We start from the raw sequence: 16526 nt of genomic DNA, 5'->3' as shown, positions 1-16526 counted from the left end.
TGGCAAATATGGCGGTGTTTTGCCTTGCGAGTGCAGAGTAGAATTGGACGCGAAGAGTTTACCCAGTAAGTTGGCTTTTTCCCTTACGCTGTTACCGCGATAGAACCATCATCTGCTGTTAGGGGTGGCAAGGCCGACTTAGCAAATCCATGACTAACGGCTTTCGATACCGACCAGAAAGATCTTGTTCCAGTTGGGCAGTTTAGCAGTTTGTTTTTGATCCTGTTGTTGTGACTCTCTTTGCATCCATCAATAATTCGCTTGCAGCTATTTCTGGAGGCTAAAAAGTTCCTCCGATTTTCGATGGAAGGATGTTGACGCCATTGCTGCGTTTTTAGTGTTTACTGCCTTTTTGCAATTCAGGTTGAACCATTGCTTGTTGTTTGATCCGCATTTAGAAGAAAAAGGGATATAAGCTTCCATTCCTGCCAAGATCGTTTCTGTAATTTGGTTTGCACATTCTGAGATGTTATTGGTTCTAAAGCAGACTTCTTTTCAAGGGAATGAGCGTTAAAATTCCCGAAGATGGTTCCATTCTGCTGATTTATAGTGCCATACCTTCCGCGGCATCGGAGGATCCTGCGTTTTAACCTCCAACTGGCAAGAGACTGTTATCAATTTGTGGTCCGATGTTCCTAGGGGGGCATGTACTGATACAGTGTACGAGTCAGGGTCTGAAGCCAAGACCAGATCTAGGAGACTCGCGAACTCGCCGTCTCGATCGGGGATTCTGGTAGGTTCCTCCACAAGCTGCGTAAGCCCGCATATGGTGGCAAATAGCTCAGCTTCTCGTCCTTCGTCGTCGTTATTGTTGCAGAAGCGCAGCCAGTTGATATTTTGAACGTTAAAATCACCCATGACGATGATTTCTGCGCTTGGGTAGTCAATTTGTTATATATGTTGTACGTTATATTATTGTTATGTTATAATTATGCGATTTCCACTAAATCACTTTAAGGTGCTCGTATAAACTTGGTATAAGGAACAAAGCTGGTCTACGTACTGGTAAGATAAGTAAATATCAATTTAACATACGTTTCGTACAAAATGCCATACTGTGCATATACTGTGTATATGAAATGTTTCTAGGAAAAAGTCTTATTTTGACTCTAATATTACGCTCTGAAAATATGTGCACCGAATTTTGTATAATAACCATAACATATGTTAGATCAAAAAAGCGTATCTGTCAAAAGCATGATTTTTCTACTCTGTAGTGTACTACCTTTTGTAAGATAAAAACAAATTCCATTTTAATAGTATTCGTTGAATAAATTGTATCTTGTTTTTACAAAACCAAGGTGGCTTGGAAAAAACAAAAAAAAATCATTCTTTCTCGGGTTTAAGAATCAAGCAGTACAGCCATTAGAATTACCAGGGCAGTATAAATAAAAAGGAATACCAATAAAAAAGACAAAAATCAGATCATTTTTCTAACCTTTAATGAAAATACTTAAAATAACAATAAAAACTTCTAAATGATGCAAAAGCAGGTTTCTTCACAATCACATAATAAAAAAATATATACACGATTGGCCAATGTCCTTCTTGGGTGCCAAAATACCTAAGTGTAAACGGTAGTGCTTCACCGATTACTTAAAGTGGCCACAGACTGACGAATATGGCTGTCATACATGTATGACATACACGCTCGTGCTCGCTAGTGTGTGGGCAAACTGTAACATGCATGTGCGTCGCAGAAGTTTTCTGTTTTTAGTTGAATTCATCGACGCGCATGAATCAATGAAATCTACTGACGCGTATATGGTATTACGATTTACTTTGTTTCGCAAAGATCAAGAAGTTCCTCGAACATCAGTCAACAATATTAATGATTGGGAAAGTGAACAGAAAAGTGACCAAGGAAACGAGGATGAAGGAGAGGTAAGTAAAAGTTAAATTCATCTTCTAGTTTATTACATTTAAACATATTTCTAAATAGTCCTATGGTTGGAACCTTTGGTGTGATCCTAAAATTACGAGACAGTTTTACCACTAACAACGTTAGCATCTTCGAGAGAAGATTAAAACTGTTTTAATCTTATAAAATTTGTTTTAATACAATAATTTTTAATCAATCCACCATTGCAGAGCGAAGTCATACTATTATAGATCATGTTTTGTCAGAGGGCAGCTCGAATTTAATCGAAAACCTAAATGTTAGTTCTTGTTCTTTTTCTGATCATAAGAAATTGTTATTTTATATAAATTATGCCACCAAAGAATATAAACCAAAGATAAAATATATGATTAGCAGCATTGATTATAAAAAATTTGTGTATAAATTTAAACAAAATATTCAAAATGTAAGCATATCATCATTTCAGGAACTGACCGATTTGATCCAGAAATCAAAAAATGAAGCTCAACGCATTAAATCACTTAGGATAAGAGAAAATAATACATGGATCAATGAGGAGGTGCTAGAAATGATGAAAAAACGCGACTTTATATACAAACGAAAAATAAAAAACCCTGGTAGTGCGTTATATGATCAAGAATTTCGTACAATTAAAAACAAAATAACAAATAAAATAAAAGCATTAAAAAATCAGTATTTTCGCAAAGAATGGGAACATGCAGGCGGCAGTCAAAAAAAACAGTGGCAATTTATAAACAAGTTTTTTAAAAATAAATCAAACACTACTCAAATAAATTCTCTTACCTTAAATGGAACAATTATAAAAGAAAAAAAAGATATTGTTAATTGTTTAAACAAACATTTTTCCCAAGTCGGAGAGAGTATTGTTAATAAACTTGTAAACCAGACTCAACATATTGATGACGAAAATATATTTGATGAAGTTAACTGTGATAGTATGTTGAATGTTTCACCAACAAATTGTGATGAGGTTTGTGAAATCATCATGGGATTAAGGCGGAATTGTTCTCCAGGCGAGGATGGCATAACAGTGTTGGACATAATTAATTTAAAAGATTATGTTATAAATATATTAGCGAAACTAATAAATAATGTCTTTAACACTGGTGTGTATCCCAATGAATTAAAAAAAAATAAAATTACTCCCATATTTAAATCTGGCGATAAGGATCAAATGAATAACTATAGACCCATTACTGTTGTTAATACTTTATCAAAAATAATAGAAAAAATTATTAAAAAAAGAGTAATGTCTTTTGTACATAAAAAAAAAAACATTGCTGGATAGTCATCAGTATGGTTTTATTCAAAATAGCAGTACTCTTTCGGCAACATTTGACTTTATTAGTTGTATTTCAAAGTCCCTAGATAGCAAAAAAATTGTAGTTGTGGTATTCATTGATTTACAGAAAGCCTTTGATGTAGTAAGTTTTGATATTTTATTAAAAAAGCTTAGGCTAATGGGATTTGGAAAACTCTTTTTGAAACTGATTCAAACCTACTTACAAGATAGAAGTCAATATGTTTACTGGGAGGGAGTAGCTAGTGAATTGTTTTCGAATAAATATGGAGTGCCTCAAGGCTCTGTATTGGGACCCTTATTATATCTTTTATACGTATTAAGTCTAAAATTTGCCAGGTTACGTGCTCGATATTTTACTTTTGCAGATGATACGGCCCTTGTATATGAAGGTGAAAATGAAGAGGAGTTAGCGCAATTTATCAATGCTGATCTGAGCTTGTACTTTAAATGGCTAGTTTACAACAGGTTAAAAATAAATGTCGACAAAACCAAATATATGCTGTTTAAACAAAAAAACAAACAAGTAAATAATATTCAACTAAACATAAATGGAATTAGCCTAGAGAAAGTTGCCTCCATTAAATATCTTGGTTTAAATATTGATCAAGCATTGACTTGGCAAACTCACATAAACAAAATTACATCCAAAATAAATTCTATGATACCCTGTATATATAAAAGCCGAAGCTACCTAACAAATAATACAAAAATGAATATCTATAATGCTTTCTTTTTGTCCCACTTTAGATATTTGATGCCTATATGGGGAACATGTTCTAAAACAAAATTTGACAATATCCAAATTTTACAAAATAAGGTCCTTAAAATATTGTTTCAATATAATATACTTACAAATACAGATTTTCTATATAGGGAGCTTAAAGTTTTTAAATTGAATCAGTTAATGGAGTTCGAAAAATGTAAACTCATATATAAAATTATAAACAAAAAAATTAAATGCAATATAAATTTTACATTCTCAAACGACGTTCATAGACGCAATACCAGAGGTCAATTAAATTTATATATTAGTTACAATAGAACAATGATTGGAATGAATAGCCCAATGTATTCTGCATCTAAAGCATTTAATAGGCTACCTAATGATTTAAGAAATATTCAAATATTTAAAACATTTGTTACAAAACTCAACGAATATTTTTCTATTTAATCAGTCAAGTTGTAAAATTAGTATAAATTAGTTATGTAATGAGATACCTTATTTATAATTTACTTTAAATTATAATTAATTAATATAACCTACCTATGATTATTGTGTACACTAGTTTCATATGTGAATTTTTGTATTAATCTCGAGGCCAGAGCTACAAGCACTGTTTAGAGACTTATTATAAATAGAATAATATGTATATTATTGAGTAATATAAAATTGTTTTCAAAAAAAAATTTGTTGTTTACATTCTAGGGCACCTTCATTATTAAAGTAATTCATAAACAGCTCCCTTACATTTTTTGCTTCATTGTATGGACATCGGTTATGGCCCTGTCGTAAATCATTCATATGAGTTGATTGTATGTCCAATTCAATAGACCTATAGTCAATATTTTCTTTGTACAAATTACATTCTGGCGAATATACCGTAGCATATCACCGCCTTAAAAAATTGTACAGTACAAATGTATTGTACAGGTTGCCATAACTATTTTGTCAATTGCATCTAAGTTAACAGAAATCTTTGTGTGAAAAATTCTAAATCGATCTGATAAAATTCCAAAAGCATTTTCCACCTTACATCTTGCTCGCGATAGTCGATAGTTAAAATTGTTTTTTTCGTTATTTACTTCTTTTTGACTGAATGGTTTTTAAAAGTCCGAGCGAAGTGTAAACGCTTTATCCGCAATAAAAACAAAAGGCAGCAATGTATTACTATTTCGTGGTTTCGTTGGTGGCGGTAAACGCAACTGGCCATTTTTAAGTTTGTTATAGAAACGGTTGTATTCAATAACTCCTTTATCAGATATGAGACCATTTATTTCCGAATTTATTATCACACATAATAAATTCCAAATTAGCATTGACTACTGCCAGTAATACTAAGCTATGCGCCCCCTTATAGTTATAAAAATATGACCCACTTCCAGCAGGCGGAATAATATTCACGTGTTTTCCATCAACTACTCCTGTACAACTAACAAGATTACATTTTTTTTCAAAGTCACTTGCAATTTGTAACCATTCATGCCCTGTCGAAGGAAACTGAAAAAAAACAACCACTATTATTACGATTGCAGGAAACTCAAGACGATGATGAGTCAAATCAAACTTCATCTCCAAGGCCAATATCGCATGCATCTACAACTTCTCGCACAACAATACATGATAGAGACTTTACACCTACATCAACTGCCAGTAAAAGTTCACGTAAACAATAAAAAGGGAAAAGTGATCAGAAAGAGGATGTCGTAATAACTATGGTTGGAAATAGGCTACGTACTAGTGCAACTAATATGGATAATCCATGTAATATTTTTGGAAAAAATGTTGGAGCAAAATTAAGAACGTTATCAAAAGAAACTAGGCTTTATACAGAAAAGCTTATAAACGATTTATTGTTTAAAGCTGAAATGGACAATATTGATAAATATACCAGGATTATTAAATCGGCAACTGATGGCTCAAGAAATCAAATTTATTCCCAGTTAGCTACCACAAGTAACAGGAATTCCGTTATTAATCAATCCAATCAATGCCATACTTACGTGCAAGATAAATACCAGTTACCACATTCCATAACTTATTCATTATGGACCTTCACTGCGTGAAATGCAACCTAGTTTAAATATTTGACAATCAAATAACAATACAACTTCAGCACAAGTTTTATCTCAGCCCCATTTAGAAAATATAATTAAATCATTTTTTGGAAATTATCAACCAAATAAAGAGGACTAATCAGTCATGTAGAAGGTTCTTTATATTGACAATCTGTTTGTGACCATACTCATCTATAATATAATAGGCAGGAAAATACTTTATTGATTTATTTTGTTTTTTCTTCACGGAATATACTCAAATTACGAGACAGTTTTACCACTAACCAAAACTCTTTATTTAAATCTCGACACGTGTTTCGCTAACGATGTTAGCATCTTCGGGAGAAGATTAAAACTAAACTAAAACTACTTACAAATCTCCTTATATACTAATGATGTAACTAATAGAGTGGAATCTTAAAACACTAACTAAACTATATAATTGACTATAAGGGATTGGACCTTTATCCCTGCTAAGAATGTTTTTTTATTTTTAATATTGCTAAACTTTCGTATGCATCTAGTTTTCTATTGTTATTAACTGGTTTAAGTAATTTTAAGTTGTCTATTCCTACAAAGTGACCAGTGTTCAAAACATGTTCAGCCACACTTCACTTTTCAACTCCGTCATATTTCACATAAGCTACATGTTCTTTAAATCTAACATTGATTGATCTTCTGGTTTGTCCTATATACTTTTTATTACAATCAATTTATACAGTCTTTACTTTATCTTTTGGGTTTTCTAAAAGATTTCGTAACTTTGATAGACCATTCTTAGACCTAAGTCTTTGAAAACCCTATCAAAGCCTCTCGTCAAGATAGGATCATATGGTATTGCAACAAAAGTTTGCTTATTTTCATCTTTTTGAAATTTGGTATAGTTTTTAAGATTTAAAAAGAACTTTAAGATGTCTTCTAATCAGCTTATCAATAATCTTATCGTAATAACCATTGACCCTAGAAATGATTTTAATTTTTGCTTTTTCTTTATCAAATCTGCTATTACTTAAAGGAAATGAGACCAAACGATGTACCAAGAAATGCATGCTAGCCATTTTATGTTGAAAACAATGGTTAGAGTCACTAGTTATGTATCTAAAAGTATTTGTTTCTTTTCTACAAATATCAAATTCTAACTTATTATTATTTTTGATGACATGAGTATCTAAGAATGGAAGTTGGTTATTTGTTTCTTGTTCGAAGGTAAATTTAATAGATGGAAAACAGTTATTTATGTTGTTCTACAAAATGATCAATGTTGCATTTGCTTTTGTCGAACACAGCAAACACATCATCAACATATCTTAACCAAACTTGTGGGAAGCAATGGAATGTATTTTTTGCATTTAACTCAAAATGGTCCATTAAAATCTTTGCTAGGAAGGGAGAGAAGCAATTACCCATAGCTGTACCTTCCACTTATTTATTGTATGAGTTGTTATATTGAAAAATATTTTGTGACATACAAAGTTTTGTTAATTTAATTATTTCTTGGATATTACCGAAACCATTACTTTCCAGACGTTCAATCAGATATTCCAAAGTTTCTGGTATAGGAGTGCCTGGGAACAAAGAAGATACATCGAAAGAAACAAGAATTTTATTTTCATTTAGAATTCAATTATTGACTTTTGAAATAAACTGTTGGCTGTTTTTGACTGAAAAACATTAATAAGGTAATTTTAATATCTCAAACTGCTTTACTAAAAACTTTAAAAAGTTGGAGATCCTATAGTGGAGACAATTGGTCTCGTTTTATTGCCAGGTTTATGAATCTTTGGTAAACAATATAATTTTAGAATTGTTGGGTTCGAAAGTTGTAACTTGCATTTTTCTGAAGAGAAAACAAGGTTTTTGCAGTCAGTTAACGCTGTCTTAACCTGCGAAATCATTTTTGATAAAGGGCTTTTTAGAAATTTTTTTATATGGGCCATATTCAATAAGATCATCAACTCATTAAAAATATTTTGGTTTGTTTAAAATAACAACTTTGTTTCCCTTGTCAGCTTTTAAATAGAAACAATCTTTTTCTCTTAGTCGTTAAACAATATTAGAACCCGATGTGTTTTTTTGATTTGGTAAGATTCTTTGTAATTTGGTTGCGAATCGTTTTTCTAGCAAAACCTTTCGAAGGTTCTGGCAAGTACTGAATTGATGATTCAACACTTACTACAATCTCCTTTAGGTTGTTTTTGCAATTTCAAACTGGTGCAAAATGTAAACCCTTATTGAGAACATCAAGTTCTTTCTCATTAACCCGTTTTTTCTCAGAGTTCCGATATTGGAAATGTCATTATTGTCCCGGTGTTCCAAAATCGGAATGACCACGTTGTCCCCCTCTCTTTTCTGAGAAGCGTGCTCTTAACTATCTTTCCGTCGCGCGGTCGTGTTAGTGTCGTTCTGGCTAGCATAAGAGAAGGTTTGATGTGCGTTTTTGAAAATTTTCCGCATTTAGTGTGTTAATTACTGATTTTTTTTTATGTTTACAATATTGCGTTAAAAAAGTAAGTATAATTTTTATAGTTTTGATAATTAAATTGTTCTACTGCAAAGAATTTATTATAAGTGATGTAATTCAAGATATTTTATATACCCAATACGAATATTATTGAAAGTTACTAAATGATTTGATCATTTTAGGTTGTTCCTATATTGGAACACTGGGAACAAACGGAGACATAATTTTTTATTTTTATTGTAGGTATTACACGACCCAAGAACTAATTGATTTAGTTGAAGATGAGCAGTTTTGGGCTGCAGATGTTTTTATCACAACTCCAAACGATGGAAGGGATTCTGAAGAGGATTCTGATGATGATGAAGTTCCTTCAGCTAATGTAAATCACCTTAGTGGTCGTCAAATGCAGTCAGAAGCTTGTGCTAAAATAAAGAACATTAATGGAGTAGTTTACATTGGAAATAATGATCAGGATAAAAAAATATTGAGGAAATCTTCGCAATCGATTCGCAACTAGGAACCTCAGGCCATTCTATCCTAAACGATAACTCCTGAATTATCTGATGATAATGCAAGCGACGATAGTGATAATATACCTTTAGCTCGCTTGGTAACCCAAGCTAATATAAACAGAACAAATTTAGAAAGAAGCTGAAAAAAAGTGAAATTGAATAACTCCTTCCCACAATTTGTTTCTCCGAAAGAGCCTGGCGCAAATGTCGACATATTTCCACATGCTTTGCGTGCTTTGAATCATTTTTTGATATGGAAATATGTAATTATTCAGTAGAAATGTTTAATTTGTTCTCTTAGACAAAAAGGCAATCATAATTTTAGTACTGATGAAGGAGAACTAAAATGCTTTATTGGTATTTTATATTTATCCGGGCATTTACAAGTTCCAAGATGGCGTATGCTTTGGGAGGTGGATACTGATACATACAATCCATTAGTAGCAAACGCAATGCAAAAAAATCGGTTTGAATTGTTAAAAAAATTTGCGCATTGTGCTGATAATAATGATTTAGAACAAGACAATAAATTTGCGAAGTTGCAACCACTTTTCAACATGATGAATGAGCGATTTTTGTCTTATGCTCCGCTTAACGAAAAACTGTCTATTGATGAAAGTATGGTACCATATTTCGGAAGGCATGGAGCGAAGCAGTACATAAAAGGTAAACCTATTAGATACGGCTATAAAATATGGTCCTTGTGTGAAAAATCTGGGTACCTAATACAATTTAATCCCTATCAAGGTAAACAAGCAAATAGGCGCTACATGGACCTAGGATTAGGAGGATCTGTAGTGATGACCCTTTTGGAGAATCTCCCAAAAAATGTCCCATTTAAAATTTATGGCGACAGATATTTTTCCTCCCTAAAATTAGTCAATTCGCTCCAGAAGATCGGAGTAGGATATTCAGGTACAGTCAACGGGAATAGATTAGAGAATTGTCCTTTGCGCAATAAAATGCAAGAAAAAAAGGGTACAAGAGGCAGCTTTGATTATTCTACAGACGCTAATTCTCAAATAACAGTTACCTTATGGAATGATAACCGTCCTGTTCTAATTGTAAGTAGTTGCGATGCGGTGAATCCTGTTGGTCACGTTAGTCGGTGGATTTCCAGTGAGAAAAAAATGCCTGGTTCCTCAGCCTTTTGTAGTCGGGCAATACAATAAATATATGGGTGGAGTGGACCGGATGTAATGGATCAAAATATACACAACTATAGAATTGGGGTTCGTTCCAAGAAATCCTGGTGGAGTCTTTTCGCATTTCGCTTGGACTCGTGCCCGGCGCCCTAAAACATCAAAGCCGTTAGAGGCTCGAAACCATAATGAAATTAGGTACGATGGTTTGAATCATTGGATTATTCCAGCCACAAAACAGAATAGGTGCGCACTATGTCACAAAAACTCGACTAAGATGTGTGAGAAATGTAACCACAATTTACATGAGGTTTGTTTTAAAGACTATCATGTGTCCACTTAATAATTATTTTATGATTTTTTAAATTAAACTTGACTTTTGTTCTTAAAGATTAAAGTTGGTTTTAATGCACCCATGTGTTCCCAGTTTTCCAAAAATGGAACATCAATTTAAGAAAAAAAAAGTATTTAGAAACAAAAAAACAAATTTCCACAGAAAAATATAATTAGTTAATTTGATTTTTTTCTAAAAATATAATTTTCAAAAGTTTTTTGCAAAACTCGGGCATAACAGGTAATTTTAATTTATTTAAACTTGGGAAAAAACGGGTTAAATGACTGAGAGGATTGATTTTCAACGATATTAATGAGTTTTTCCTTTTGTGGTTTATCCTTCGCACTGACTAACTTTTTTAGTTTTTTGTTTAGTGAAGAAAATTTGCTAATAAATTTGTGGTTAATAACCTCAAACATATTTCTTTGAAAATTGCCCCATGCTTGATACTCTAAATCAGTTTGTCTAAAAGTAAATTTTTTAAAAAGTACTCGTATGTATGCTTCTATGTTTACTATATAAATGTTTGATTTCTGAATCTAGCCATTTTTGCTTAGCAAAAACTTCAGCCTTTTTGGCAAATTGAGATTTACTTGCCAAAGATACATCAATAAACTTTAGAAAAACTGAAAGACGTTTGCAAGATTTTAGAAACCAAACATCTGCATTAATTAATCCAATTTAAGTACTTATCTTAAAATACGAGTTCTGTTCCGTTGACCGTGATGACACGACTAAAGGAATATTCTATTTAATTTTGTAAAACATAAATTTAAATTATATTTATTTTCTTACCTTCATATAGTCATATAGTTTCTTAAAACTTGAAATATGGCATAGCAGGCCGCTGGAATTATTTTGCCTAACGACTCAGGAGAAACTATTGTTGAAAACTTTAAATCTTCGAAATTCCTCCTAGTAGCTAGATAGCAGAGTGTGGCAGTTAATCGTTCATGAGGTAATATAGCAGACCTCAGCATTGTGTCCTCCTTCTCAATCAGCAGCGTTACTAAGTAACGCTTACTTAATAACTTACTTAAGCAACATCACGTAGCTAGCTTCATCCATCTTCAGATAGTTTCTCCAAACATCAGGTTGTAGGCGTAATTCTTCCAGTAAATTTATATGTATAAAATCTTGTCGCTTTAAAAGCCATTGCTTCGCCCACTTGGTACGTGCTTGATGCTGTTTTTTAACTGATAAAAACATGAACTCGTCTTCATCACTCATCGTTTACAATGAAACTACTTGTTTACTACACCCAAGTAACATTGTCTAGGGACAACAGTGCAACGCCGTACATATATGACATACCGTCAAAGTGGGTGACTTATAATCAGAGGGTGAAGTGAAAAAATTTACGCGGTCGGACGGATATTTAAGTTATTACCTAAATGCACATAAGAACTGCCGCGCATTTGACCTTGGTACCGCATTTGACCGCGCATTTGACCTTTGTTTACTTTTAGGCTAAAACTTGTCGCGCCATTCTGAATTAGTGTGCCGAGCCGTAGGTCAAAGTATCTAATTAAAATTGTTGATTTTGTAAACTTCTAGAACTTTTACTTCTGAGCCATAGTTGGAATTCAGACAAAGGTATGAATTTTTAATATTAGATGGAAAAAATAGTTTTTTTTGAAGTGGTCATCACAGTTTTGCTTTAAAAAATTGTTTCACTTTTTTTTTAAATTTGTTTAACTTTTGGTTATATGTTTAGGGTGACTTGAAAAATCATGCCACAGAAATATAAGAACAAAATTGGCGGACGGCGATATGTGAATTATACAATTGACAACCTAGAAAGTGCTCTAGCCGCAATTAGAGATGGGATGTCCTATTCCGAGGCTTCTCAAATATATAACATTCCTTTGGTGACCCTATGGAGGAAGATTAAGAATAAAGAAAGAAAAAGTTTGGAGGACAACCTGTTTTAAGTAAAAGAGAAGAAAATGCCATTGTAGCAGCTGTTGTTACGGCGGCAGTATGGGACTATCCATATAAGAAGGAGGATATAAAATTATTAGTTAAAAACTACTTGGATCGAGCCGGCAAACAGGTGACCAAGTTTTCTAATAACATACCTGGAAAAGATTGGTGCACGGACTTTCTTACAAGGCATAAAGATGTATTAAAGGTGCGTTTGGCTGAAAATATAAAAAGATCTAGGGCAGGTGTCTCAGGAAAAGTTTTATATGAATATTTTGATAAATTGGGAGTTTCTCTCAAAGACGTACCACCAGAGAATTTAATAAACTATGACGAAACAAATTTTGTTGATGATCCCGGAAGGCCTAAAGTTGTTATACGAAGAACCATGAAGCACGCAGAGAAAGTTTGTGATTCCACCAAGTCTGCCCACTCAGTCATGTTCTCTGTAACAGCGGCTGGACTTTTGTTAACTCAATACGTTGTCTACAAATCTGAAAATTTGTGGTCCACTTGGACTCAAAGTGGTCCTGAAGGTTGTATTTACAACCGCAGCAAGTCTGGGTGGTTCGATCAAAGTTTGTTTGAGGATTGGTTCTTCAAGATCATTGTTCCTTATTATAGACGTCTAGATTGCCCAAAAGCTATCATTGGGGACAATCTAGCAAGTCATTTGTCAGAGGCTGTAATAAAAAAATGCAAGGAAGAAAATATTAGATTCATTTTCTTACCAGCAAACAGTACCCATTTGACACAACCCCTTGACGTGTCCTGTTTCAGACCAAACAAGATGCCTGGCGAGAGCAGCTAAAAAAATGGAAAATGTCAAATCCAGGTGTGCTACAGAAAGATCATTTTCCCCGAGTTCTGAACAGGACAATCAAATCGATTGCTCTCACAGTTGGTAAAAAATATCAAATCTGGATTTGAGGCTACAGGTTTATATCCGCTTAACCGAGAAAAGGTCCTTGTTAAAGTCCCAGACGACAATGAGACTGACGCCAATAATGGTGTTACATCATTAGTTGCAGAGTCAGTTACATCTCTTTTTAAGGAATCCAGATTTAAAGAACCGCGAGTCAAACAAATCAACCGTAAGAAATTGGTAGTGGCGCCCGGAGAAAGCGTTACAGATCAAAAGATTTCAAGTTCTTCGGAATCGGAAAAAGAAACTATAATCGAGCCAGAAGAAGATATATTGTCAAATAAAGGATCAGAGGAACTTGAAGATATTGAGCTGCCCTGCTTTGTAAACCCAGTGCAAGAAAAAAATTACATTAACTCGGAAAACTTACAAAAAGTCGAGAAAGCGCAAATCGCTCTAGACAACTTGGTAGAAGGGGACTTCATCTTGGTAGAGTTTACTATACATTAAAGAAAAAGCAACAAAGATATCTGGCAAAAGTAATGGAAGTAGACCAAAGATTTATACATTGCTCATTTCTTAGGCCTTCTGAAAAAAATCAAAGATGCCTTTGTTTTTCCCCTTAAGCCAGATATTAGTGACATTACTATGGAGCATGTGATCAGGAAGTTTGAGCGTCCTAAAGAGTTAAGCACTAAATTTTTTTTTTTTAAACAATGTTAAATTAGAATAGTGTTTAAGCTATATTTAGTTTATATTTTTTATATAAAATAATGTTTTATAATTGGTACAACCAAAGAAATTAATTTTAATTAACTAATTTTGTTTCGATACACCCTTTAGAGCGGGTGACTTTCATTTTAAACAACTTTAAATCCCATTTTTCAAGACACCCGTATTGCGGGTGACTTAAAATTTTCGGTTTATTATTATTTTTTTTTTTTTAAACTAAACGAAATTTAAAAGTTTTTTTCCGATGTATATATTCCCCAAACTTATGTGCAAGTTTTCCATATTTTTTTGCAAACCAATAATTTTTTATTCTGTCTCGTAGAGGGATGAACATGTCAAAATTGTTATCAAGTCACCCGCATTGACGGTACATGTATTAACATTCGTGTATGACACATATATACACCAGTCTGTGGCCACCTTTACGCGGCCTGATGAAAGGAAAAATGTATTTTTGACAAAACTCGCACAAAATACTTTTAATTGGGGTCAAACTTTAGTTATTAGAAAGAAAGTAGGGCAAACACTATCGTCCTCATTTAAACTTGGACTTGTTCTTACAAGTTAATACATTAATTTCCGCACCCAAGACCTGAATTGACCAGACAGACCCTTATAACTTACTAATACTCTAAAAATCTCTCCTTAATTAATATTTTAGTATGATTATTAAAGCTTAATTCATACAAATAAAGTTCAAACACCTCACACAGTTTCGTTAAATAGTCAAATCCAGCTGCTTGATCGAGCTGGCTGGGGTAAAAGAAAGCGTGAGCTAAATCAGGAATGCTCTCTGTGGTAAAATGCGGCCAAAGCTTGTCAATAAGCCTTGCATCTATCCGATGTTTAAAAAAAGCTGTAAAAGCTTCCTGGATTTTTGAGTAAGGTATAAATATATAAATTTTATAATTTGTTTTATGATTTATGTTCCTCTCCAATATTTCTTTGGCTGTAATTATAGTTTTTAATTCTTCAACCACAGGGTCAAACTCTTGAAATCCCATTTCATACAGAAAAACTCTCTTCTTTACCGCATATTTTACTTTATTGTTAGAAAACACTTTGTCCGGAGACTTTTGCAACAAAAATGAATGTGGCATCGAGTACATATAACTAGTTAGTATATGAAATTCGGTATTTCTTGATGCGAATTTCATATCTTTATGTAAGTAGTTTAGCGCTTCGTATACGCCGCCTTGATGCAGGAACCCGAGAACGCCCAATAATATAAAGTTGAAAAACAAATACATCTTAAACGCTTTAGAAGTTTTTTTAACAACGGTATGTTTGCGCTTTTCCTCGATTGATCCTCTAGGCACCTGCACCAAGATATTGTCTGGCTCCGGTAAAATACTTTCACTATGTAAGTAAACCAAAGGAAGTAAAATCGGGATCAAAAATCTCGATTCTTGATGCGGAAATATTGATAGTATGAAAACTGGGACTATAAAAGATGTTGTCATAAGAAGTTTTATGCTTCGTATTGATGGCAGCATTTGAAATTTTTTTTGACAGATCCTAAAAAAATATTTAAACATTAATATTGACATGGATTTTACATCAAAATTTTTTCAAGAAATTTCTGGTATCGAGCCGATTAGGACTTAGACTTTTTACTGATATTTTGCTATTGTACTTTATTCAGTAATGGCATTAGCATTATTTACATTATTGGCATTAGCATTACTATCAACGTAGATAGCGCTTGGCAGCTAGACACATTTGTGTTGCTCTGGCCTCAATTTTAGTTTGTTTTTACGTGTAAAGCTTTATATTTGTAGCTCTACTTGTGATACAACTATGAGCATAAAAATCCTTAAGTTTAGTGTATTAAGTATCTTGTGCACAATTCTCATTCGAAACATGGTGCTGAGCCGTTCGAATCTCGAAGCTATTCGATAGATTTTTGCCGAGGAAGCAAGCAGCGGTGAATTCTATGAAAGGTTGGTTGATGGTGTTTTTAAGAAAATAGAGGAAAAGTTTGCTAAAAAGCTAACCATTATGGAAAACGAACTTTCTTCAGCCAAGGGGGAGATATCAGATCTGCGCAACAAAAACAAAGACTTGCTGCGCATGATGGATGCCCAGGAACAGCACTCTAGGCGCCTGAACATTTTTGGCATTTTTGGCCTACAATGTCCCAGAGATGAAAACGATTCTAAATTACAGCATTCGGTATCAAATTTTCTGCGATCCAAAATGCAAGTTATAGGTACTTAAAAGGGGATTATGGTAAAAGAGGGCTTGACTAAAATGATACAAACGGTGTTTAAAACTGCATTGGGTCGGTTTTCTAAACAAAATGTGTGGATTTAATATGGCAATGTTTATATAAAAAATCGGGGTGTACAAAATGAGGACGATTTGAATTCTATTTAAAGGTACTTTAACATCCTCACTAATTTTAAGTTCTTTGCATTTGGGATTATTGCTAGCTTTCAAAAGAATCTATTCGTAAGTCGGGCGATAAAACCAGTGCTACCAACTATCGTCCTGTTACTATACTCAGTGCAGTTCCCAAAGTTTTTGAAAGCTTATTATGTGACATCATCACCCCCTTCTTGAACCTCTACTAACTGATCAGCAGTTTGGAT

The 16526-nt window shown here is 33.3% G+C and overlaps 1 protein-coding gene across 2 annotated transcripts in view; it reads right to left on the bottom strand.

Moving 5' to 3' along the window:
• Positions 1-1420: 1420 nt before the first annotated feature.
• LOC126740858 (GPI mannosyltransferase 4) overlaps positions 1421-16526 on the bottom strand; it is a 28657-nt gene continuing 13551 nt past the window's right edge. Inside the window, exons 3-4 of one of the 2 annotated variants that reach the window (XR_007662016.1) lie at positions 11205-15450; positions 1421-11143 (exon numbers count right to left, since the gene is read on the bottom strand). Coding sequence is in view for 1 of the 2 variants with exons in the window: in XM_050447027.1 (XP_050302984.1) it covers positions 14556-15450 (895 nt within the window). In the remaining variant the exon portion in view is untranslated. Of the gene's footprint in view, positions 15451-16526 lie in introns of both variants that reach the window. The other variant, XM_050447027.1, reaches the window with a different exon arrangement.

The sequence above is a fragment of the Anthonomus grandis genome, chromosome 10, assembly GCF_022605725.1.
Source record: "Anthonomus grandis grandis chromosome 10, icAntGran1.3, whole genome shotgun sequence".
NCBI lineage: Eukaryota > Metazoa > Arthropoda > Insecta > Coleoptera > Curculionidae > Anthonomus > Anthonomus grandis.
This window is presented reverse-complemented; position numbering and strand designations above follow the sequence as displayed.